The sequence below is a fragment of the Rattus norvegicus genome, chromosome 18 (genome assembly GCF_021556685.1).
Source record: "Rattus norvegicus strain SHRSP/BbbUtx chromosome 18, alternate assembly SHRSP_T2T, whole genome shotgun sequence".
Lineage (NCBI taxonomy): Eukaryota > Metazoa > Chordata > Mammalia > Rodentia > Muridae > Rattus > Rattus norvegicus.
This window is the reverse complement of record NC_141551.1, coordinates 59,174,198-59,201,240: the sequence shown is the minus strand read 5'-3', so window position 1 is coordinate 59,201,240 and position 27,043 is coordinate 59,174,198. Positions and strand designations below refer to the sequence as shown.

At 39.0% G+C, this 27,043-nt stretch overlaps 1 protein-coding gene across 3 annotated transcripts; it reads left to right on the top strand.

Annotated features, from left to right (window-relative positions):
* The first annotated feature begins 205 nt into the window (after positions 1-205).
* Txnl1 (thioredoxin-like 1) lies at positions 206-27,043 on the top strand. Of its 3 annotated transcripts, none has more exons than XR_015642111.1 (9): positions 257-510; positions 9,397-9,493; positions 11,090-11,263; positions 13,470-13,592; positions 15,420-15,489; positions 16,607-16,779; positions 18,490-18,594; positions 24,478-25,277; positions 26,811-27,043. XR_015642111.1 is itself a non-coding variant. In XM_087592063.1 (9 exons), the coding sequence occupies exons 1-8, from the start codon at positions 413-415 to the stop codon at positions 25,357-25,359; spliced, it is 879 nt and encodes a 292-aa protein (XP_087448189.1). In that variant the 5' UTR covers positions 257-412; the 3' UTR covers positions 25,360-25,363; positions 26,811-27,043.

The window sequence follows — 27,043 nt, the reverse complement described above, 5'->3', positions numbered from 1 at the left end:
AGCTAGAGGGAGTTAATTTCAGAAGGCCAGCGGCGCCGCGGAATCTACAGTCTGCGCCTGCGCCTGCGCCTGCGCCTGCGCCGTTCGGGTCGTGCAAGCCTCAGGTCGGCACGCAAACGGAAGACGTGGAAATGACGTCAAACACGCAAGGGCCGAGACTCCCTCAGCGCGGTGGCTGCTGGGTGTTGCGCGCCTTGCCCCTCTAGCTCCCCTCCCAGCCCGCGTCTCCTCCCCCTCCGCTCGCCTGCTCCCTGGCGTGACTCGGCACTCGCAGCACCGGGAGGACACGTCGTGGTCGCCGTTCCCGCCCAGGCCCCGGCCTCCTGCAGCCTCTCTCCGGCCTCTCTTGGGCTTTCGTCTTAAGTTTTGAGGCCGGAGGCGTCGTGGCCGTCCTGCCGGGCTCTCTGTAAGGATGGTGGGAGTGAAGCCGGTCGGGAGCGATCCAGATTTCCAGCCGGAGCTGAGTGGGGCGGGCTCCAGACTTGCTGTGGTCAAGTTCACCATGAGAGGGTAAGGCCGAGTCTGTGTCCTCTTGGCATTCCTCTGTGGGTCTCTGTTCCCCCAGCCTCCCCACCCTCATTTTCCGGGTCCTGGTTCTCCTGTCGTCTTATGCTTTGGAATGTCCGGTGGTGACTACAGCCCAGGCCGCTGCCAGGATTAGGCCTCAGCTCTAGAGTTCGGGTCTCAGATGTGCATCGAAGGCTTCCTGGCGGGCACAGAGGCCACCCTGGTGGGTCCCGACGCTCAGGACATGCCTGCCCGCCGAGTTTAAAATCGCAGATGTCTCTGCTCTTGAGGGGTGGCCCGCGATGTTTCCAGGTTGTAGGAGTCTCAGCCTCTACAACTTGCGCCGCTTCCTATCTTTGGGAAGACTCAACAACCACCATTTGCATTTTAGTATCTCTGAAAGCTTATTTTTCCAAACCTTTGATTTCTCGTCACCTGTATTTTCTGCAAAGCCTTTGAAAGATCCAGATGTCGGTGCCCATTTATTCAGAATGACGTGCAGTGTTATGGCGTAGTTGGTGCATTTTAAATTAAGCTAATGTCTGAACAGTGTTTTTATTGTGCATATCATGTTTGTTGCATGTTTGGTTTTGTCTTAGGCTCCTCTGTGTATGCAGACTACAGACACAAAATATAGTTTGTGCACGTCACCGGTTAGACAGACCTCTGTGTTTGTCCAAATTGCCTTTTTAACTTAATGATTTAAGACGATAGGAATGTGGAAAGATGTTAACTGATCTAAAGGGCAAAAAGCCGAAGGATCGCTTATTGGGCGTGAAATAATGTTCTCGTCTGTAAATTGGAACGAGGCCTTAAGAGCCAAAAAACTCAGCGTGTTATTTACAGAGCCCTTGAATGTAGCAGTACCAAATTAAAAGGTTTAGAGATCTTCATTTGACCACCTGGAATTATTTACACACAAACCAACTGGGAGGGAGTTTACATAACAGATTTACTTGCCTGTATGCTTTTTCTTAAACCTAGAGAAAAATTGAGTTTCTAGTACAGGGTTCAGTATAAACTGTAGATAGCTCTAGGGGATGGATCAGGTTACAAATAGAGAAGAAAACAAGTTCTAAGGGTTTTGTTGGTGGTACTTGTTTTGTTTGGAGGCGGGTCTCCCACAGAACTGAAAGGGGGCAAGTACATTAATAGAGTGAAATAGAGACCCTATGTGATAGGATGCTTTTACATTTACTAAATTGAAGGGTTTAGGCTATATCATGTGTATCAGGACATGTCTCAAAGGAATGTCAGAGTCCAGAAAGGTCTTCTTAGCCTTCCTTGTTTATAGCCTGGGGAATGCCGTTCATTTGCTTAGACTACAGTGAAAGAGAGCAGATGGCTTCAACAAATCTTATTTTTAGTTCATTCTTCTACTTTTGGTCAATTGGAGCGTTCACACTTTTGTCACCCGATCATTTAATTTGCCCTTACCATGCTAGAGGCAGGATAATATAACTAGTTAAGGACTGGAGTGAGAAAAGTGGAGAGACGTTGCTACTGATGGACCTTTTCTGTTAGCAGTGTGGAGTCATTTTCAGGGTACCTGTAGGGACTGATTGGTAAAGAGCTACATTACTTATTATTAAATGGAATGAAAACTACATTTCCTTTGTAAAAACTTAGGACAAACAGGTGCTTACATGTAGAGAACATTTTCAGTTTAAAAGAGTAGGTAACATTTATAAGTCTAGTGAGGTTGTATTTATATTCTTCTTACTTTTAAATATCTTTACCATTCTTTCAAAGTGGACCATCAAGGCCTTTCTCTCTGAGGTTCTTGCAATGCATCCATACTTTGTGACCTGCAAGTAATTGTCTAATAAAGTCTTTACAGAGACTACTCAGAGAAAGGTAATGTTACCTCATTTTAGGTTGAGGGCATAATTTCCTCTAGTACCCTATTGTTTACTTCAACTATGTATTTTAAGCTAAATTGCCTATGCCTTATCAGCCATTGCACTAAGTTAATTTTCCTCAAGCAATGTGTAGATGGCTTTGTTTAAGAATCTGCAGTTGCTCTTTGATGTACACACAGGGCCTTTGAACATACCGGGTAAGCACCTACCACTCAGTTTTTATTTCTAGTTTTCTTTTTTCTTTTTTAAATCCTTCCCCCTGTCATGGGGTTTAGGTAGGGTTTCTCTGGCTTTACTGGAACTCACTATGTAGACCAGGCTGGCCTCAAAATCACAAGAGGTCCATCTGCCTCTGCTATCCAGTGCTGGGATTAAAGGCATGTGCCACCATGCCTGGCCCCCATTTTCCTTTTTATAGTAAAATAAATACAACATAAAATTGATTATTTTAGTGCTCTGTGTGTGTGTATGTGTGTGTGTCTGTGTAGCTGACTCAGGTCAGCCTCAAACTTGTGATCCTCCTGCCTAGGCCTTCTGAATGCTGGAATTATAGGTATGCACCACCACATGGAGTGATTTTAGCAATTTCAAAGAGTGTAACTCAGGGGTGTTACGTGCATTCACAATATTGTGCAATTATTACCTTTATTTTCTGAAATAGCCTTATCATTCAAGCAGAAACTACCTGTTAAGTAGAAATACCCTGTGCTCACTTCTTCAGGAGAACGAAACCCTGTTAGATCCTACTCGCCCATGTCCACTGGCTTTCCTGACTTTCTACTGTGCTTTCTGTCTCTAGGAATCTGCTTGTTTTAGGCACGTACGTGAGTGAGCTGTGACAACGTATGCTGCCTTTTATTTCTTAGTTGTTTCACATATATTTTCAAGGTTCATCTGCAGTAAAGGATGTCACAGGAGTTCATTCCTTTTCATCTCTTGACACTTGTGTTTGCTTGTAGCTGTTAATAATGAACACTACTGTGGACACTGGCATATTACATCTTTTTCAGTCTATGCTTTGATTCATTTCTTGATAAAGATTGCTTCGAATGCATTAATTCTGTCTACATTATACTCTTAAACCTATCAACAATTCAGTTTACTCATACTTTCCTGGCAAGATGAGAATATTAAGCTTTCATACTGTTAAGAGGATAAATCCTGTCTTAAATATCTATTTTGACAAGATTTCTAAAGTTACTGTCTCTAAATAGTTGCTTCTGAAATATGGCCAGATACATTGAGTGGCTGTCAGCAGTGCCATTTTACTGTTTTGGTTTGTGGGTATACTAAGCTAAAAGAATGTATAGTTTCTTTCCTATTAGTATAGTATGAATGTTTTTACCTTCAAGGGGTGCATATATCACACCTTTTTTCAGTAGTTTGAGTCTTCCTGTTATAGATAGCTTACTTTGTATTTTATTTTCTTAAAGCAGACCTTATTTTGTAATGACTAGGGATTTTTATGTACCAATCAGAGAGGATGGTGGTGGTGCATATGAGTTCCTGTAGTATGTAGCTTGTTTTGTTTAAAGTATATTACTAACATACATAATATATCAATTACATATTACTAAATTGCTGAGGACTGAAAGTAATTTACCAAAATAAAGAGCCCAGTACCCTGCGGGAGCTAGAAAGATAAATGCTTGCGAGTGATGTGAGTGATGCAGGTGAAGTGGGGACGACCAGGACATGCCGAGGCCTAGGAGTAAAGTTTCAGTTGTAGTGTTTGTTTGTTTGTTGTTTGTTTGTTTGTTTGTTTTTGGCATGGAGGGTGGGGGTCTTTGATAACTAACATTCAAGAAGACATAAATTACTAAACTGTATTTTAATACATTTAATAAATTTAACTGTAAATTAATAAATCTTCCCAGGTCCACATTTGTATAACCAACACTAAGTAACAAACACCATTATTACCAACCCCATCCTTGCATCCGTAGGCTCCTTCCTTCCACTCTTGCATTCTCACACTCTTAGTTTTGCCTGAATTTAAACCACATAAAAAGAGAATTGTACTTTATAGATTATTCCTTTTGAAGAGGATATACTTTCTTCAAGAGTGTGTAGGATATGGCTGTTGCTTTATGAAGAACAGCAGCTAAACACTGGAGATCTGTTTTGGACTTTTGGGGATGGTAGTTAAAGATTTTAGAGGGTTTTTAGTTTCTGGCTGGGGATTGACCCAGGGACTCCAACATGCTAGGTGAGTGATCTGCTGCTGAACCTCTTTTCCTTAGCCCTGTTCTGGGCAGTTGTAAAGCTTTAAATGAGGTGAAAATAATTTAACATCTTTGTGAATTGTATAATACAGCAGGTGGCCAAAGTGTATTATTTTATTAATAAAGTTTAATGGGTTTATTTTATGTGATTTACAGAACCAGTTACAGATATAGGTGCATTTTAGTAACCACAGTACATTTAGAAATGGCCTGTTTGAAACATATTCCCTATGGAAAAACAAGCCCTTATGAAATAAGACTTTAAAAGTGCATACATTTTCTTTATTCATGGTTGTATATATGTTTATACAAGCCTTACTCAAGATAAAGGCACTGGCTATTGTAGAAGGTAGGGGGAAAGAATTTCATGAGTCTCATTTAGTATTAGAGCTAGAAGGAAAATTTATTACTAAAAGCTCAATAACTTTTAAAAAGAACTGGGGTTGGATTAGGTTTATGAATTGTTGATCCTGCTTGTGGCCCTTCTAACTAGGGTGTTGGATTTTGAATGACTTATTTAACTTTTGGCCTTCAGTTCTTTGTTTTAGATGGGTCCCTCTTTAGTTGTAGCCCTGACTGTACTTGAATTTGCTGTGTAGACCAGGCTGGCTTCCCATTTGCAGAGATCAGCCTTCCTCTGTCTCCCCAGAGCTGGGATGGAAAGTGTATACCACCACACCTCACCATAATTGCTTTTTAAATACTTCTTTACATTACTGTTATCAGTAATGTTAGGTTTGAGTCTGCCCTTTGCTGTATTTCTCATTGGATGTCTTGTCTTTATTCTTTACTTTCTTGTACTGTTTTTGTGCATTAAGTCTTTGATTCTACTATATCATAAGTTGATTTTTTAAAGATTTATTTATATTTTATATAAGTATACTGTAGCTGTCTTCAGACACACCAGAAGAGGGCATCAGATCCCATTACAACCATTGTGAGCCACCATGTGGCTCACATAAAAACAAACGAATTGAACTCGGGACCTCTGGAAGAGCAGTCAGTGCTCTTAACCACTGAACCATCTCTCCGGCCCTATATCCTAACTTTTATGAATTTTAAAATTATTTTACATAATGCTTCAAATATTTTTCTCTTCAGTAGTCTTAAATTTTATATATATTAGGTTGTTTAAATATCTTATGTGTCAGTGATACCTAAATTTTGGGGATTAAAGGCATATGCTACCACACCAAGCCTGAACTTTATATGCATGAGAACTTTAGTTACATATTAACATTTTCCCACTCTCAAACTTTCCATTTCTCCTCTCCCCTTCAAATTTATGACCTCTTTTTACATATATACACATGCGTGCGCGCACACATACACACACACACACATACACACACACACACACACACACACACACGTACAAACGCACATATTATAACCGATACTTGAAGAAAAGAAAGACCATTTTCAAACTTCTATGAGGCCAGCATTATTCTAATACCAAAACCAGGTAAAGACACAGCAACAACAGGAAAACTACAGGCCAATATTCCCCGGTGAAGACACAAAAATTCTTCCTAAAATACTTGCAGAAAGGGATATATCAATGAGTTCTCTATGCAGGTTGGATATGCAGGGATGGTTCACCATATGTAAGTCAAGAGCTGTACCAAATTATGTAAATGGAGTTAAAATCGCACGGTCAGTCCAATAGATCCAGAAGAGGCCTGTGACAAAATCCAGCATGCCTTCATGGGACAGTCCTGGAGAGAGTAGGACTGGAGCAGCAGAGCTCAACTTAGAGGCATATGACAGACCCACAGCCAGTATCCTGGGGAAGGAAGAAAAAATCCCGTTTAAATTAAGGAATGAAACAGGACTGTCCACTGTCCCGTTTAATTTAAATTGTTTTCAATGTAGTGTTTGAAGCAGTAGCTGGAACAATAAAGCGGAAGAAGGAAATTAAAAAGATGGAAACAGGAAAAGAAATGAAGTTACTACTCCTGTTTGCAGATATACAGTATACATAAGAGCCCTTCGAATTTCCATTAGTTATATCAGTTTAAAAGTTTAGTCTTGTTGACTTGGTTCTTTTGTGTAATCGGAAGTTATAAGCTTATTTGCTATGTTCTTCTACCAAAAGCATAACTCAAAACCCTTTTTGCATGTCCATTTTATGTATTGTACTAAATATAACCTTTCAGTCAGAGATATTTAGGACAGAAAAGTACTTTTCTTCTCCCATCTTTAAACCCTTGTACTAGATGATTTCTGGGCCCCATTGCAACAAGTTAAAAAAAAAAAATCCTGGTTTTGGTTTTGGTTTTCTTTGGTGGTGGAGGGGAGAGGTCTGGATCTTCAGAGGAGAAAAATCAGTCTAACATTCGGAAATACTGGATAATATCTATGGAAGGTTTTCATGCTTCTATTTTATACAGGAAAACTAGCTGGCTTATTGAATTAGTTATAGAAAATTTTCATTAGTTAAATAATCAATAGTGAATTCAACCAAGAACTTTTCACATTTTCTACCACTGAAGTTTATTAACCTTTGAGTGCTCATGTTAGAGGTAAACATTATGGCTTAGTGGTTAAGAGCACTGACTGCTCTTCTAGAGGTTCTGAGTTCAATTCCCAGCACCACAAGGTGGCTCAGAACCATCTGAAACTGTAATGGGATCTGATGGCCTCGTGTGTGTGTGTGTGTGTGTGTGTGTGTGTGTGTGTGTGTGTGTGTGTGTGTGTGTAAACAGATCATTCATACACATAAAAACAAACGTTAAAAAAAGAAAAAACTAAAATGTGAAAGAAGGCTAGTGTGTATCTCTCAAACGGTGTATTTTGATTTTTGACAGGTTAGATTTTGAAGTAGGTATTTGCATGGTGATGTTGTTTTGATAAAGTTTGTTTAGCTACAGGGTGTTTCATTAACATAAATTAGCTCACTCTGTGGTTGGTGGGTAGATAGTTAGGTAGATGATGACAGGCAGAGAGAACATCACTATAACATGGACTTAATGGTCAAAGAGTTATTTGCTAGCCTGGGTATGGAAGTGCATGCTTTCGGGAGCACTAGGAAGGCAGCTGAGTTACTTTCAACCAGTGAATTCCAGGCTGGCCAGAGCTACTAATAAGAGGAAGCATTGTCTTTTGCTTATTTATTTACTATCATTTCTGTGTCTGTGATGTGTATTCATGGGCACAGATGCTGTGCAGACAGACACGTGGAACTGGTTCTCCCTGTCCACCTTTATATGGATCCTGGGCATGGAACTTGCTCAGGAAACATACCCACATAGGCAGTTCTTGTTTAGGTTTGAGAAAATTAACATTAATAAAACTAAATATGTCCACCTGTACCTAGCGCTTTGTTCCTCGGAAGGGTTGTATTTTCTTCTGCTATTTTCATGAGTAAAAAGCCCTCGGGTTGGTATTTTAAAGTTATCAAGATATCAGTCCTTTGTCTTGTTTAAGAAATCGTTTCTTACAGGTTTTTAGTTCCTGTTGTACTTACTACACTTAACTCTTCAGTTCATCTGGACTTGCCAATGGTGTACTCAGTGAGAGGTTGTTTCTTGTTGTTTTTTAAATGTGAATGAATAGCCACGTGACCTAGCACTATCACTAAAAAGACCACCTTTCTCTAGTGCTTGGATTCTCAACGTTTAATAAGTCAGATGGTTGAATAGTGCGGCTCTGCTTCTAGACTTAGGCCTGTGTCTTAACCAGTTTGTTCCTCTACAGACTTTTATCCGTACCTGAGATGCATGGGATCAGTGTTTGCAGCTTTCAGAGTTTGGTGGGGTTTGGGATAGTTAATGTAGACTTTACCAGATAAATATCTCAAATCTGAACATTTGAAATTCAGAATGCTCTGATAGTCACACTTTTTTAATGCTGATATAATATCTAATTTTGAGGTTTACGATCATTTTGAATTCTAAAAGTTTTCAAATAATATGTTCAACCTGTTGTATTGCACGCTGTTAGTAAAGCTTTATGAGAGGTCTTAATATTTGATATGAACCTCAACTTAGGCTGTCTTTTTCTTACAGTTTTTTTTAGTTCCTGTTGCTTATTACTTCACATTTAAATCTTCAGTTCATCTGGAATCATTGACTGTGTATTCAGTGAGAGGTTCTTCTTGTTTTTTGTTGTTAGTTTTGTCCCCCCCCCCCCCCCCCACACACACACACTCCGAGCTGAGGACCGAACCCAGGGCCTTGCGCTTGCACTCTACCACTGAGCTAAATCGGGCTGGGGATTTAGCTCAGTGGTAGAGCGCTTGCCTAGGAAGCGCAAGGCCCTGGGTTCGGTCCCCAGCTCCGAAAAAAAGAACAAACAAACAAAAAAAAAAGTAGTTATTCTACATGGTACCACTGAGCTAAATCCCCAACCCTTGTTGTTAGTTTTTTAAATTTGAATAACCACTTGATTTATCACTATCACTGAAAAGACCCCAGAAATGTTAGAATATAAATTTATTAGTTTCATTTTTTAAAAATCAAGATTGTTTATTAATCCTAATCCAGGATTGATTTTTTTTTCTTTAACACAATGACTTTTTAAAAATTTATAAACATAACCCTTTGTTTTCCTTTGTTTTCTTTGCATGAGAACAAAATGGAAAGATTTTTATAGTCTTCAGCCTAAGACCTAATATTGTATCTGTACTCATTAGGGCAATATGGTGTTAATACAGTATTATAAATAATTCAGGTGAGTATACTAGAATGCCTGACGCCAAGAGAGTCAGTGTGCCTTATTGTGTTTAACTTGACAAGTGCTTTCATGGCATGAGTTAGAACAGTCTCTGTCTGTTTACTGGATGTGGCTCTCTTTCTCAGGTGTGGACCATGTTTGAGGATCGCCCCGGCATTCAGTTCTATGAGTAATAAGTACCCACAGGCAGTCTTCTTGGAAGTAGATGTGCATCAGTGCCAGGTAAGACAAGAGTCTTTTCCCTAAATCCAACACTGATGATACCCACTGTGTCTTTTTTCATGCAATATTTATTCTTTAGAAGGCAGGAAAATGTTAGAATTATTATTCTATTTTGACTACACTGGTTAGCATATGCTTTCAAGTTTTTCTTGTATGAGGTGAAATTAATAGAATGTTGTTAAAATAGTTACCTGACAGTCCTGTATCTTCTCCTGAGGCATTGGGTCATTGATCACAAGGTATAGCAGAGCAGTTTTCATCATAGTTTAATTTAATTTGCTCATTTCATAATCTCCAAAGTTATTTGAAGAGTGGTTATACATTGCACATTGTTAAGAACAGTATATGTAAGAAAGTTCGGTTCCTCTATCTTTGAATAATGTTTTCTTTTTTTAAAACATGTTACAGTAAAAGTAGATTCAGTTTCCCTGATTCCCCTCTTAACTACTTTTCATGTTAAGTACATCATTTGTCAAATTACCTATTACAAAAGTTGATTTTTTGGGGGGAGGGGGGTGGTTTATTCTTGTTCTTATTTGTAAGTGTTCTTTACACATTACAGGTAAAAGTACTTTGTTTAGTATGTTCTGCAAATATATTTGCCCAATCTGTGAGTTGTCTTTTCCCTTTCTAGCTGTGGGAAAATGTGTTATTTGGGACATATGCTCTAGGTATATCAGCCTGGTGATGGTAGTGTGGTAGTCGTATTTGCATATAGAGAATTAAGAAATAAAGAACTATGCAAGTGTTTTTCATCCATGAAATATTCTTAGTTCATAAGTATAGTTCACATTTGTGTCTTAATTTTTACTTTTTAAGATAGCACTGTTCTACTAGTTTAACTTTTCGAGTTTAGCGTTTAGTTTTTTTCTTTGAATGATACATCTTCTGTACCTCTTCATAGGATTGGCGTATGTGAAAGAACAGGTTTGCTTTGCTGGTTTTAAATCATTGCCATCCAAGTTTAAACTGTGGACCTTTGGTTATTATTAATTTCCACTCAGTATTAAATTGTAGAACTTTCTTGAAACAGTGCTCTTTAGCCCTGGCTGTCCTGAACTCTGTGTAGACCAGGCAGACCTCACATTCAAGAGCTCTGCCTGCCTCTGCCTCCCAAGTGCTGGGATTAAAGGTGTGTACTAGCGTGCCCAGCCTTTAGTTATTTGTTTTTTTAAAAATTCATACTCATAATTACAAAAACACTGCCTGCCATAAAGTGCAGTTTCTGTAGTAGAAGGCAGTTGTTCTGTTAGATAAAGCATATGACGATAAAGCGTATGACGATAAAGCTTGTATTTTAACAAACAAAAGCAGCTCTTCTCTTTTGTGGGTGTGTGGGTAATATAGCTGTGTCTCCTTAGCAAATCCCAGTAGGTCTGCTCTTTATTCTTTTGTTTACTTAATGGGAATGGGTATTTTGCTTGCATTCATGAGTACCACTGAGCCCAGTTGCTCTCTTAAATAACAATTAGTAATATTTTATTTTATTTTTCTGGTTGGTATTTGTGATTTTAATTTGCTTAAGGTTGTAGAGTGAAAAGTAAAAGTGGTATAAGATTTATTTTAATTTTTAACACTTTAATTTGCTGATTCTAGGGAACAGCTGCCACCAACAATATATCAGCAACACCTACATTTTTGTTTTTTCGAAACAAAGTGAGAATTGATCAGTATCAAGGAGCAGATGCTGTGGGACTGGAAGAAAAAATCAAGCAGCATTTAGAAAATGACCCTGGAAGCAATGAGGACACAGACATTCCCAAGGGCTATGTATGTCACCAAAGAGTAGACAGTAGCTTCAATCTGATGTGATTTGTTGAAACGAAATGTACTGTTTTATTTCTTACTAATTCAAAATACTTTCAAATGAGCACTTTTCAAACTAAATGGATTATTGAGTTTTGTCTGTATGTTATAACTTTAAGTTTTTATTGTAAATCATTTTCCCCTAAATTTCTTAGGCTAAATTCCTTTATCACTTACAATTGTTTTCTAAACTATTAAGTAGCCATAGTCTAATGCTTGGCCCCTCTCGTGAGTGGAAAATATGGCACTGAGAAACATTTCTCTGTCTCTGTGTCTCTGTCTCTCTGTCTCTTTCTGTTTGTGTCTGTCTCTGTCTCTCTCTCTTTCCTCAAGACAGAGTTTCTCTGTGTAGCCCTGGCTGTACTGGAACTCGGAAATTGTCCTGCCTCTGCCCTCCCCTCCCACCATGTTGCGCCACCACTGCCCAAGTAATATTTCTCATTTTTATAGTTATGTAAAGTGACTTGAATTTTAATGTACTGAATCCCCATGTTACTTAACTTCCTACAGTCTAATTTAGAATCAAATGTAACTTTAGGATTGAGTGTATTTGAACAGTAAGGTATTTTTTTAAAATTAGATGACTGAAGAACTCAATATTTTAAAGTATATAATATGAATAGTTCTAATGCAGTTCTGTATAGTTTGAAATTATTCAGGAAGGAAGCCAAGTTCAGAAGTACCTTATGGTGCTACAATTGTTCTTCAAGTTGCAGCCAATACCTTAAAACATTTACATTAGGTTCAGTAAAGCAGATCAGTGTGTTCTCTGTAAACCCTTTAAAGTCAAGCCGAAAAATTAGTCAGGTAGACAGGAAAGCTTGGTTTTTATGTGCATGGTGTGTGTGTGTGTGTATGTCTTTGTCATTGAATATCTGTAACACAATAATGGCATTTTCTGTTAGTCTATGCAATTAGTTTGTATTTAAAATCAGAAAGTATAAACGGTGTCTGAGTCGGGGTGGATAATTACTGAACGAGTCCTTATACCTGTTGTACTGGTATGCCAATTACTGAAACAAGTTTTGTGAAAGAGAAAGTTTATTTACAAATCATCCAAGCTTGAAGACCAGAAAATGCTTTTCTACTTTGTGTCCCCAAGAATATTATTGAGAGACACTTAAGAGGTATAAGGTAGTTGTAAAGCATGGGAAACAATGGTTGGAGGAAAGAAGGTGAAGTAACTGGTGGTTCCTGCAGTTTGGTCACACTGTGGGATCTTAGTGTGGGGTCCTGTGTCCAGTAGACGTGACCAGACAGAGGAGTTCCTGGGCACACTTGCCTAGACTCCACTACAGTGGCACTGGTTTCAGCTGCTTTGAGCTAAAGAAAAACAGCATCTAAATTAGGCAACTGTGCCCTTATGACCTGTTGTTATCTATAACTAAGCTAGTGGTGTCCTGCTAACATGGTAATTTCACAGCCAGCACCATTACCCTTATTTTAGTCCTTGTAAGTACCTGGACCTGATTTGGGATTGTGTCGATTCCTAGAACTTAGTTTCCCTAAGAAAGGACTGAGCCCCCTTCTTACCTACATGTTATGAAGGAGGGGCGAGCCCGTGAAGTAAGGGTGCAGACTTGCTCAGGGTGAATGAGGTTAGGCCGCTGATGCGTGTTAGCCTGCCATTCTCAGTTTGGGGTTTGCCCTCTCCTGAAGTCAGGTGTCTCATGGGGACAGAGATCTTACTCTTTTGATGGTAATATTTGTTGTTAGTTTCTCTTTGGTTTGGTTGGATTTTGTGTTTTGTTTGCTTGCCTTTGCTGTGTGGTTTGGATTGAAATGGGATCTGATGAGGCCTAGGTTGGCCTCAGACTCTGTACTTCTTACATCTATTCCCAGTTCCAGGTCGCAAGTGTCCTAGGTCCTTGACAGAGGCTTCCGTATATACAGTCAGTCATAGACGTTCTTTGTAGTAAGTGTCCTGGGGGTACCAAGGCCTGCAAGTTGGATTTCTGGTACCTTGCTATGGAAGTTAAGCCTAGATTTAGTTTTAATAATTAGTAATAGATTTCAGTCAGAAATCCAATTGGAAAGACCATTATAAAAATTTCAGTAACTATTTTAAAGCAAACATTTTCTTCAAAATCACCTGATTTTGAAGGTCCAAGTCTTTATATTTTTTTAAAGTCAAATGTTTTGCCTAAGTTCTTGGTTTCTTTTGTTTCAGATGGATTTAATGCCTTTTATTAACAAAGCTGGCTGCGAATGTCTCAATGAAAGTGATGAGCACGGCTTTGACAACTGCTTACGAAAAGACCTGTCCTTCTTGGAGTCTGACTGCGACGAGCAGGTAATCCAGGGCTGCTGCAAGGCTGGTCGGGGCTGGTCGGGGCTGGTCGGGGCTGGTCAGGGCTGGTCGGGGCTGGCCGCTTACACGCTCCTGCTCGTGCTCTCACCAGACGATGATCCGCCTTTTCCTGTCCTCGTCTCATGGCTTATGTCCTTCTTTTCCACATAATCATTTCTACCTTTTCTTTGTGTAGCTCTGGGTTTCTTTGACTGAGTCCTGTTCCGTCACCATCTGGACCCACCTCCTCCCTGTGTTCTGTGGGAGCTGCCATGTGCCCTACAGAGCAGTGCAGGACTCGTGGTGCGCCCGACAGCTGCTTATGTCACCACCACATTGGTCATCTTTATACTGCTTTCTGTGTTTTCCCACACAGATAGTTTGTGTCTGAGACGTAGAGATTGCTTAGATGAGAACTCCCATGTCAGACCATCTCCTTAGTCCCAAGTATAAACATACTGTTCTCAAAGAAAGTGGGGGATACCTCAATCACTCTCTTCATTTACCACCTCGCTGCTGCTTTCCTTAATTTACTTTCTAGTCCTCTGCTCTGCTTACTCCACACTGGTGCTGCTTGGTCACCAAAGTTCTACCAGCGTTTCAGCTTTTCACTGTCATGATTGCTGTGTTTGACACGCTGTTGCGAGCTAAGCTTGAAAGTGGTGTAACCAGAGGACATAGCTGTTTTCTTGGAACACAATATGATTTTGAAATATTAAGTCTAAACCCTTTCTTCTAACTGCAGTTATCCTGTGACAGCCGCCAGACTCTGAGTCTTATATTCCTGTGTATAGTTACCTGAAGCTATGACAGGGTAGATGGTGGCGTTGTCTGTTGCTTGCTGAAGTCTTCTGTTAAGGGAAGTCTTCCTTATGGGGTAGGAGTAGACCTCTGAACAACAAATACAATTTCGAATGGACAAAAACATTAATGGATAACTTAGAGTTTCAGAGAGCCTTGACAGCATTGGTGTCTTAGTTCCTATATGTGACCTTCTAGACACATTTAGGGTCAAGTTTTGAAGGCCTTGGGGCCTTAGATCTTGGTGACTCCCTCCCTTTTCTCTCTCCCACTACTCAGCATTGTACACACATCGAGCTACAGTCCTGTTCCCGAGAGAGAGCCCTGTTTTCTGAATTTTAGATCACAGTTCACGTGAGGGTCAGTCTCTGCATAGCTGTGTATTGCCTTCCAGTAGTCAAGCAGTGTGGCTAAATACTTGTTGCACTAGAAAAGATGTGTGTTGCATATTAAAACTTAGAACTTATATTTATTTCACTTGGGAATTTTGTTTTTGTGGGAATGTGGGTTACTTGTCTCTTTGTAGATCCCAGGTTCTTAGCTTCTTTTTCTTTCTTTCTTTCTTTCCTTTTTGGTAGTATTTATTTATTTATTTTATGCATATAAATGCTTTATCTGCATTCTGTCTGTGCGTCACATGCATATGTGGTATCCTTAGAGGTGTGAGAAGAGGGTGTTGAATCCCTGGGAGTGGGGTGTGACAGATGATGTCAACCACTCCCTGGGTGCTAGGGGTTGAAGGTGGCTCCTGTGCAAGGGCAGCCGTGCTCATGACCGACAGCCGGCTCTCCAGCCCGGTCCTCAGCTCTTAGACGCGGTTTAGTAAGCTTACTGCAGTAGTTGGTGGCGGCAGTCCTTAACTGTCAGACTATTCCTTAACTGTCAGACTATTCGCCTCACAGAGTCTGTATTGTAGTGGTTTTGTTAGATGAACTAGGTTTGTACCACTCTTTATTTCAGTTCCCTTAGCCATTTTGTGTATTCCTTGTGTTAACAAACCCTTTTATAATTAAACTACTTCCCCTACAGCTGCTTATTACTGTGGCATTCAATCAACCAGTTAAACTTTATTCCATGAAGTTTCAAGGACCAGATAATGGTGAGTAAAGGACAGTTAATTAAAATCTAACTTTCTACTTTGTTAAACCTGTTGGCTTGCATTTAAAACTTCTTTTCTTCAAATAGAGGTATATCTTCGATGTTGCTCATGGAAGATTATAAATGTCCACATAATATGGGATTAAGAACTAAAGTAAAAATGTTTGCTTCTCCTTAGTTTACAGAGTACTGATACTTTCCTCCCATTTCTAAATTGTTAGCAGTCATTTTTTAGAACAAAATTGTTTTCAGACTGTTCTTACTCAGGGGTATAAAGATGAGGCTCCAGGTCATTACTAATGTACTGTCATTGTCTATGTATAGCAATGTGGCTTTACAGACTTGGGTTTATGTTTCATCAAATCAACCGTTTTGTTTTGTTTTGTTTTGTTTTTTCTGTCACAACTCTTTTTTTTCCCTCTTACTCCTGATGTTTTTTAGAGAGAAGGCAGTCAGGACTAAGGGGCTTCATTCATTCGGTTCAATTTTCTTCTTTAATTGATTGAAAATAAAACTTAGTAATTTTATGATTAATTCCTTTTTTGATAAGTCTTAATGCTAATAAAGTTTTCCTCCTGTGTAACAAAATGAGTAAGTTGTTGGCAACAGAAAAATTAGTATATGTATTTTATGAAAGGTTGTTCACCTGCATATGCTATCAGAATCCATTACTCCGTTCTATGAAGCTTTTCACTGATAGTCTTATATTTATTATAGTATAGCTGTTTTGTTTTAAGACAGGATCTCACTATGTAGGCTTAGCCGGCTTGGAGCTTGCTATGTACATCTGCCTCCCTGTGCCTCCCAGGTGCCCCACCACATCCAACTCACTGTATGTATTTTGTCATTGAGCGAGCGTAGGGACTGTCTGTGTGCATGCATGTTTTCTTATTTCTAATGAGGAGTGGAGCTAGGCTAAGAAGATACCAAAAAATAATTATTAGGAGAAAAAGATTGACTGTCAATATTCAGATTAAGTGTTATTGGAGGTTTTGGAAGATGTGTTTGTAGGTGTGTGCCTACACAGGTTTCTGTATAAGATGCATTTGATGATAAAGGGAAAGTATATTGTTATGTTTATAGTTTTAGTACTTCATTATTTTTAAACCATTTTATAGGTCAGGGTCCTAAATATGTAAAAATTTTTATCAACCTACCCCGATCTATGGACTTTGAGGAGGCAGAAAGGAGTGAGCCAACCCAAGCTCTGGAACTGACAGAAGATGACATTAAAGAAGATGGCATTGTTCCTCTTCGTTATGTTAAATTTCAGAATGTGAACAGTGTAACTGTGAGTAGCACTTCATTAATGTATCTTCCTCTGGTTGGGGGGCAGTATTGCTGAATTCTGTATCCTAGGTGATGCGTTATGTGCAGCGTGCTTTGCTTGCATGTTATGTCTGTGTGGATTCAGATTCCTTGGAAATGGAGGCAGTTATGAGCTCTTAGGTTGGTGCTGGGAATTGAACCTGGAGCAGTGAGTGCTCTTAACCACTGAGCTATCTCTTCAGCCCCTCTAAATGATCTTTTAAAGTAGAATTTATCCAGTAAAGTTGAGAAATGGAGGTTGATTGATAGGATTTGTTAGTTCTAGAACATTTACCATTAAACTGAAGATATTTCTGTATACTCTATCACAGCTAGTGATGAGTTCTGGTACCGGTGTGAAAATCCTGTTTAATTTTCTAGAATGTAGTCTCTCAGTGTAGTTACCATGGTACTAAGACAACTGGCTTTAAACCTTTTTTTTTTCTTTGAGATTGTGTCCAGAAAATTAGACAGTGACCTAACTGAAGACACATAAGGCATACCTATCATTTTTATGATAATGAAGGTTGAATTAAAGTAATAGTCTTGATCGAAGTTTAATCAAAGAAAGATGAATTTTGAATATAAGTAAACTGGGAACTAGTTTAATGGTGCACTTACTATATTCTTTAAATTGATTAGATAAACTCTTTGAAAGGAGTTTCAACAATAAAAACAATAAAAATTAATAAGTAATATCTTTGAGCACCATGAAGAGAGACAGTTTGTTCTCATTGAAATCAGACCTTTTTCCTACAAATTCTGTCCTGATTACAGTTCCCCTCCTCTACCCTCCTGTTCTTCCTCACCGCCCCTCCCATCCAGACCCACTCCCTGTCTATCATTAGAAAAGGACAGGCTTCTAGGAGAACAGCCGAGCACGACAGAAATAAAAGATACAATGAAAACTGCTGCATCTAAGTTGGACAGGGCAAACCAACAGAAGGAAGAAGGCCCAAGAGAAGACAGCACAAGAGTCAGACAGCTGCTTGTTTAGGAGTCCATAAACACTGAACTGAAGCTGTAATACATACACAGGACCTGGTGCAGACCAGTACAGGTCCTGTTCAGTGAGACAGTCTTATTAAGTAGAGAACATTTTTAGATTATCAAATTTTTTTAATAGATTTTTTTCAAAATGCAATACAAGCAATATATAAGTAATAAATTCTGTTTCTTAGTGCTGACAGAAATTTTAAAATAGAGAGTTAGAGTTAGGCCTTAAAGCACATCAGAGGGCAGAACATAGTCTTCGGAGCAGATTGGCAACATCATTTCTTCTGTTATTCTAGGAAATAGAGTGAGTGCATGACTATCAGAAAGAATATAATTAGAGATCTCCCACTGTTGAAAGTCTGTCATTTTAATAAAATTATTAATAGCAGTCTGCCACGAGTTCCACACTCTGATTGTAGTCTATAAAGACTTAGTTATGACTTCTCTATACCATCTCGCTAGATTACTATGAACTTGCTATGTGGGCATCTTGCCAGGGCATCCCTGCAGAAAGTGAGACCTGCAGTGCAGACAGGGAGCAGGCAGTCTTTTAGGAGCACTAGTGTAATCTTACTTCGTTCCTAAAAAAGGATGGAAAATGTTTTTAGTAAGAAAGATTAATAAACAATAGATTAAATCTAAGGCATGGCCATGAGAAATAACTAATTATAAATTACAAATGTGGTTTTTGTTGCAGTTGTTTGTTCAGTCTAATCAAGGAGAAGAAGAAACAACAAGAATTTCCTATTTTACTTTCATTGGTACTCCCGTCCAGGCAACAAATATGAATGACTTCAAACGAGTAAGTTGTTCAAGTGACAGTTAAGGAAAATACAATTTCAAAGGAAAAATTTCTTATATTTTAGTTGTCCTTGTTTATAAACATAAAGATTCAAAACTGTGTCTCATGAACGATTAAATGGAGGTACCATGTTGAGATATTCAACTAAAAAGTCTTTAGTAAATATAACTCTTAACTGATGGAAAAAATATTAGTACATACATCTGAGTAAGAAATAATAGTCTGATTATAGAAAATGCTTAGGAATAATGAAGAAATTATAGTTGAATTATTGCTTGGAAGTCATAGTAAGATTTTAAGGACTTTGCTGATAGTGAAATGTATATACAAAGACTTGAATGGTTTTACTTTGAAAGAGTAAACCAATCTTAACACATGGACGTGTCTGACCTTCTAAGCACTGTCTGTGTTCTTTTAAAGTGACTGTAAGTCTTCTCCTATTTTTATAACTATTCGTCTGTGTTCTTGGAGGATGCAACCCTAAGGCTTCTTTCTGTTGAGTTTACTGTATACCAAGGACTTTGAGGAGTGAGGGCCAGCCTCTTCCCATGCTTTCTGGGACACCTTGTTACTGGCAGCAGTTGTGTGGGTGGCTTTTAAATATGCAGAGGTGCCAAACCTGCTGGGAAACATGACTACAGGAAACACTGGCTACAGTACTTCTCATGGTTGTGCTTAGCCAATGGTCTAGGATGTAATTACCAGGGATGAGTTTCCTTAGGGCTGCCAGTTCACCAAGGATATGGTTCCCAGCACACTTCGTGCAGGGACTTATTTTGTGGAGTTAGAACATCCTGAGAAGTCTTTTTCTTTTTGGTGATAGCTATAGACCTGATTTAATTATAGAAAATTAAATTCCTTAGCCGTAGATGGTCCAGTGAGGTGCATGTTGGCTTTTTTAAAAAATTGGAAGACCTGGACAGCACATGCTGGTTACTTTTCAGTGGCTTCTGACAATCATAGCTTGAGTTTGAGGAGCTGTGGGAATAATTGAGAACTTAGCGCTGCTGTGCCCAGGTGTTTTGCATGTGTAAAATGCTTAGTCAGGAGAAGCAGGTAGAAAGCAGCTTCATTTTTACCGTATGGGATGCATTTTCCTTTAAAAATAAACGCACGACAGAGATGTTTGGCTGTCTGCTTATCTGGCTTGACTTAAATGCACTGGCCTGGCTCTAGCTGTTCATTGTATAGTTTGTCGCCGGCTTAGCTCTTCTGTAAGGTTTATACTGTGTATCAGGTTAATATCTTCCTACCATTAAGTTTTGCCTCAATATCCTATTTGTTCCTTCAGTGTTTGCTGCTTAACTTCTGTTTTTGATGCAAGTAATATTCTATTCTGCGTTTTTACCAGTCAGCTGTTCAGTTGTAATTTTTGTGTTTTGCCTTAGTGACTGTCTTAAGTATTGTTCACAAACCCGTCTAGCTTGTTTAGCCTTTTCTTTTTGCCTTCCAAAGCTGCTTTTGAGGAGGGTGCTTGCTTGAGAGTTTTTTTATTATTTGTGTACCTTTTTCACCTTATTTAAATGATGGAAAAATAACAGTTCTTAAACTTTCTGGTTTTGGCTATCATTTAAAGTATGAAAGATGATTGAAGATCAATAAGCATTTTTTTGTTGTTGTTTTGTTTTGAGCCAGGGTGAGACAGGGTTTGCTGTACTAGAACTCACTTTGTAGTCCAGGCTGGCAGTTTAAGTTCACAGAAATCTCCCTGCCTCTGCCTCCCAAGTTTGGGGGTTAAAAGCTGGATTGAAAGTCCGGCCAAGTAGAGTTTTTATTAATATACTTATTTAGTAGCAATTAAACAGGGAATCCAGGATAGTGGCTCATACCTGTAATTTTCAGTACTTGGGAAGTTGTGGTAGCTTTGCTACCTCATTTGAGGCCTTTATTCAAAGGAAAAAGATTAGTTGGGAAAATTTTAAATTACAATTAATAAATCTATTATATATTAGTAACTGTATGTTTTTAATTAAATGTTTTCTAATTAAAACAGAGTTATATCACTTTCCCCTCTTGCCTCCCTCCGCCCCTTCCTGTTCTAAGTTGTTGGCAACTGTCCACCCTCTATCTCAAGTCGGCAGCCCGTTTTCTTCAGTCGCATTCATTCCGTACTCATCGTGCTCTGCTTTACAACCTGGGAGAGGGCAAGTTTCCCCATGGATATTAACAGGTCCATTGATTTTGCTGTTGTTCCTGTCTTACTTGTGTAGACTTTCTAGGAGAATGTTTGAGTGGGTATCTGACATTCTGGTTCTTAGACTCTTTTTGCCCTCTCTTCCAGTGTCCCCTCATGCAGAGGTGCAGGAGCTGTGGAAACCCCTGGGGCTGGCTCCATGTGATCCTTTGATCTCTGCCTTGTGTCTAGTTCTGTTTTTCTGTGATGGTTTCCATTTTCTCTACGGAAAAGATTTGATGAGGTCTGTGGATGTAAGGATAAGATTTAAAATGTAGTAATGGGTATGCTGATCTAGCAGAGCGGCAGTAATAGGTGTTTTCTAATGTCCATGACCTCTGTAGTCCGGGAAGCTGGCTGGTTCCAGTTAGACACTGTTGGTTGCCACCACCGTGTGACTGCCCTCCTTGCTCCTTTGTGTATCCTGCTGTGTCGGTGCCTGTTGTGCTTCCTCATTGTTGCTGCTGGACAGAGCTGAGTAATTGCTTGCCTTCCTTGATAGTTTTTGTAGTATTTTCTGAAATCATGACAATTAGACTATGGGAAAGAGGCTTTCTGGGTCATATGTCCTCATGTCTGGTGTCTTCAGCAGTAATCCAACCTTCAACCCTTGAGCGACAACCAAAGGTTGGCTACATTGGTAGTCAGTATTGTTTTGGGAGTCCCTTGGATAACAGTCCCCAAGCCTGCAAAGGTTTTATCTCTGGTACTGAGCTTGTTAGCCTGTGGTTCTTGTGCAGAGCCTTGTTACCTCATAGCTTAACTGCCTTCAGGGTGCAAGTGCATGTGTGCGTGTGTGCGTACATTCACGTATATATTGTGTATAATTTTAGGCAAATATGAGATGATTTCTTGAGACTTTATCAAGCCATCGTGGTGTTATTCATCCCTCTTCCTTCTGTATTGATCTTCCTTCTCCCCCTTTGGATCTACCCACTCCCTTTTCTATCACCTGTGTCCTGCTATTTCCCCTTTCAGGCCCCATCTCCCGCCCTGCTCTTCTCAGTTCTGTGGTTACTCCGTGTAGGAGGCACAGATGAGAGAGAACATACAGCATGACATTCGTCTTTCGAGATCTTGGCTACTCTTTTCTAGGTCCATCCATTCACCTGCACATTTGGTTGAGGTAGGGTGACTGATGCAAGTGTGAGGCCTTACCAAGAGAAGGTTAAACTGGGAATAAAAAAGCCCATGATGAGTAAATGTATTCTACATTAGCAGTAATATTTTTAATAAAAACACATTTTTCAGGGCCTGGAAGCATAGTTTAATGGTTAAAAGCACTTGTTTCTCTCCCAGAGGACCCGGGTTTGACATGGTGGTTCACAGCAGTTTGGAACTCTGGTTTCAGTATATGTGCTGCTGAAGCGAGCACAGAGCTCTGGTTTCAGAGAATTAAAAGCCTCCTCTGTGGACACCAGGCACACACATCCTACACACATGTATGCAGAATGCTTATACACATAAAATAAAATTTAAAAATCTGAAAAAGCCTACCTTTTTCAATAGAAAAACCACTTTAATAAGAATAACATTGGTTTATATTTTTATGAAATATTCACTAATATTCTCAATATTATCATGAGAGTAGAGTTCTCATGATAATATTGGTTTCTGTATTCAGCCTGTTATGGCATGTACCATTTGTGCTGTATTTAAAGAGAATGAGAATTTGAAAGAAAATAATTGTAAGATAGTTTTGACTTCAGACTTCCTTAAAGATCAGTTTTACGGTCCCTAGCAGTGGTGCTATGAGAAGAATTTAAAAACAGGATTCAGAACCCTTTGGCTTCGAAATTGAAGTTTTAATTGGTTGAATGCTTTTCTTAGGTATATTAAGAATATTAATATTACATTGATTTGTAATTGCTTCTGGTGAGATTTATTCTGATTGCAGGTACTAATTTTTTTTTCTTATCTTTATTAACTTGAGTATTTCTTATTTACATTTCGATCGTTAATTCCCCTTCCCGGTTTCCGGGCCAACATTCCCCTAACTCCTCCCCCTCCCCTTCTATAGTGGTGTTCCCCTCCCCATCCTCCCCCCATTACCACCCTCCCCTCAACAATCAGGTTCACTGGGGGTTCAGTCTTGGCAGGACCCAGGGCTTCCCCTTCCACTGGTGCTCTTACTAGGATATTCATTGCTACCTATGAGGTCAGAGTCCAGGGTCAGTCCATGTATAGTCTTTAGGTAGTGGCTTAGTCCCTGGAAGCTCTGGTTGCTTGGCATTGTTGTTCATATGGGGTCTCGAGCCCCTCAAGCTTTCCAGTTCTTTCTCTGATTCCTTCAGCGGGGGTCCCGTTCTCAGTTCAGTGGTTTGCTGCGGGCATTCGCCTCTGTATTTGCTGTATTCTGGCTGTGTCTCTCAGGAGAGATGTACATCCGGTTCCTGTCGGTCTGCACTTCTTTGCTTCATCCATCTTATCTAATTGGGTGGCTGTATATGTATGGGCCACATGTGGGGCAGGCTCTGAATGGGTGTTCCTTCTGCCTCTGTTTTAAACTTTGCCTCCCTATTCCCACAGGCACTAATTTTTAATAGGGCTATTTTTTACATAAGAAACAATATTTTCAATATAGAAGAACCAGAGGATTTATATGAGATTGGCCTACTTGGTCCTTTTATAGAGTTCTTTATTAAAAACTATCAGCTCTGGGTTCCAGTTTGGGACAGTAATGTGTTCGACTTTTCTGTTTATGTATTACCATGCCACAGCAATTATTGTCCCTATTTGTAACAGGATTGTATTCTTATGTAGCAGCAGAAACATGACAGTGAAAATATTCTCACATATTTTCAGCACAATATTTTCTCCTTTTGACCATCTTTAGGAAAGTAGGAAAAAACTGTGGATACAGGGAGTGTTGATGTGTTTTAAATGTAGAATTTGGACAGAGGAAACCATAGAGAGTGAATAGGTGCCCCGGACAGAATGGAAACATTGAGACCCAGGCACGAAAATTCAAAGGTGCAGAAGTCATCCAATGACAAGTCAAATGTGACACTTATCTCCCTTTACAGTGTAGTTGATCTGAAAGGCTCTGTGTTGTAAATTTTGAATTTTCAAAATATATTTGGTATGTAGTCTATAGTAAGTAAAGATATATTTGATAATTGTGCTGTAGTGGAGAGAGAGCAACATCAAATGGTTTAATGGATCACACAGTAAGTTTTAAGTCTTTCAGTGTACATTCTGTTGTGTGAGTTATTTGTAGATTATTTTAGTTTTCAGCATGTCAATGACCCTCCCCCATGTCACTGAGGTGACAGAAGCTAAGGTAATCCTGAGAGATCTTGGTTGTGGAGAGTTACTTTAGAAGCCTCTGCATGCCGCCACAGCTTTGTCACTCACCATAGAGCTGCTGGAATAGAACGGCCTTGTCTTCGTCTGGTTTTGCCCTCAAAGCTGTCATGCACACTGTGGCTGTTTGCTGTCAATGCATTCTTCATGGTACAGCATGGAGAGCTTCAGTTCTGACTGAGAGTGAAGATCTTCTTTGCTAAAACAGACTTTTTACATACATTGCTTTATATTAAAATGCAAGTGTGCAAAAGTGAGAAATTTGGGGCTTTCGCTTTTTAGGGTACAAAGCGCATGTGAAAAGTAGACCACATTTTATCACTTTTTATAAAGATAGACTTTTCTAAACTGGCCATTTACCACATACGCTATTTTTATAACGCTTCTATCTGTTTATTTTTCAGCTTTTTTAATACAACTCAATGAACTAAAAGCAGAAGATTTTTTTAAATGAAGTAATATACAGATAAACTTGTCTCACTGTCCCCCGCACCCCTCGCTTCATTGCTCATCTGTTACCCACCCTCCACCCTCCCCGTTTGTTGCTCTGAGATTTCTTCAGCCTCAGCATCTGGATCAGCCTCTTGTCACCTAGAGTCCTCCACCATCTCTTCCTCAGATCCACCACTCACCACTCAGTTGTCCCTTTCTTTTGCTTGCGATCAGGTGCCTGCCTTTTCTTCCCGCACTGTGAGCTCACAAGGCAGTTCTGTTTTTGGTTTTTAACCTACTGCTGTTTTGTTTAATATTTTGAGAAATAATTTTGAAGTAAAACTTAAATATTACAAATGCTTTTAAATTTAATTAGTTGAGTAATATTTTCATCCATTTTAATGTTTTATATTTTAGGAGCAGGAGAATTGTTTTAGAAAGTACAAGTTTTTCTTTTGCCTTTTTTGCCTTTTTGTGGTTGTTTTTAACTAGAGCTAGTGTTGCATACTTCTTAGGCTGTAGTTGCAAGCTGTGAGTTTTCTCACTGGAACAGTATCCTCAATCTTTTTGTGGTGTATCCTCCATGCTGAACTCGAGGCCAGTGGAAGGACATACGGACTAAACACCAGGCTGGGTTAAAACACTAATGCAGAAGATCAATGGATTCTTTACTGAGTGAAAGCCTTTAACATCTAATTGTGATGTACCTAGACTTTGGTCTCTCTGGGGTGTAATAGAAAGAATTAAGACAGAATAAAAGAGCTTATGTGGGGTAAGAGTCTGCATGGAATGCTCAATTTCTTCTTCTTTTACAGAGAATACATATTGGCAAGTTGAGAGTTGTCAGCCTGTGAAACAGTATGCAGACTTGCATCTTCTACTGTATCACATCCTCTAAAATTTTGTTTTACTATTAATTGTTTTCTTTTGCTTAATCTAATAGCTCCCTGTTGCATTTCCTAAGTAATATAGTGATTAGTAATTTTGTATAGTGTGTCAGCTAAAATTCTTTCATGGAATAGGCGGTACCCTCTCCCTGAAGTCTGGTGTATTTTTTTTTCTTTTTTTCTTTTTTTTTTTGGTTCTTTTTTTCGGAGCTGGGGACCGAACCCAGGGCCTATGCTTCCTAGGCAAGCGCTCTACCACAGAGCTAAATCCCCAACCCCAAGTCTGGTGTATTTTAAAGCCCGTTTTCTTACCTGTGTCCATTCTTCTGTTTTCTGATGCTATTGTCCCTTTAACTTCTGAGCTATTCTGTTATAGTTTGCATGGGCCAAAGAGGGCTTTCTTTAAAAGTTGTCCCTGGCTTGAGTGGAAAACAAACTACACAAAAACTCAGAAACATCATCTTTCTGTAGTTAATAATTCTCAGTGGAAGGTGTTTCTAAGTCTGTTCTCATGAATGACATTGCCCCAGCTATTTTCTATTATGCACGTGTATTAATAGCCTGTGGACACTACTATTAAGAACAGAATCACTTTAAAATAAGAAACTTTCTTCATGTACTTATTAGTCTTTTTATTACCAACAAACATGTACTTCATTTTAAAGGGGATTTCTTTTGAGAAATTTATGCTGTGAGAATATATTATCTAACGATACACTCTGTTTAGGTAAATTACTCTAGAGCACAGAACCAGCAGAGGACCTATTTTCATGACTTTTTGGTAGATTACCAGGTCTTTTTTGTGTCTGTATGTTATGACATTTATAGGAACTAAGGTATTTTTATAGACCTTCAATACTAGTTTTTTTTTTCTCTTTAATTGCTCAGATGCAAGGTTTATTTTTTATATTTCTTATAGACCATTTCTAGCAACCAGGTTTTTTAAAAAGCTAGAAAAGAACTCATCATTGTCAGTCTGTATTCATATTGAAGGAAATGTCTAGAAGAAGTGACTTTAGCGTATCATTTTAAATACAGGTTATTCTGTAATCAACATTAGATGTCTAATTGCCTAAAACTAGTACACTAAGAATGTCTTACTCACATAGCATCCCTTTTTTTTTTTAAAATTAACTTCTCTAAACTGTCAACTTGGCTTGGAAAAGTTAAATTTCTTCTTAAGACAGAATGGAAAACCAAAAGTAGCTTGCATGTGTTTAATTCCTTGTGTTTAGGGGAAGGGGATATTACAGTTTGCTGCCACAATAAAATCACATTGCATGTGAAAAAGATTCAAGGTTAAAAATTAATACAAGGACAAAAGGACAAAAGTCTTTTTGAACTTACTACGTTAGTATCTATTTTAAACTGAATCATTAAGTTATACATAATTGTACTTTTTATTTTTGTTTTTCTAGGTAGTTGGCAAAAAGGGGGAAAGCCATTAGGGTACAAAAGACACTGGAAGACTACTGCAGTCAGATTTGCAGCTCCTGGATAATTGCTTGATTCTCTTCGGAAACTGTTAATCTTTTATTTGTTGCCAGTACCAATAAATCATTGCTTTTGTTCAGATGGTAATACTAGTGTTTCTATTGTAATCTTGATACATGCAGTTGTAAATAAAAGTCATTACTTTGCCAAGCTTAAA

Coding starts and splice junctions, on each gene's coding strand:
- Txnl1 (XM_087592063.1), top strand. CDS start 413: ATGGTGGGAGTGAAGCCGGTCGGGAGCGATCCAGATTTCCAGCCGGAG. Junction 511..9,396: donor GTCAAGTTCACCATGAGAGG/GTAAGGCCGAGT, acceptor TCTCTTTCTCAG/GTGTGGACCATGTTTGAGGA. Junction 18,595..25,320: donor ATATGAATGACTTCAAACGA/GTAAGTTGTTCA, acceptor CTTCTTTTACAG/AGAATACATATTGGCAAGTT.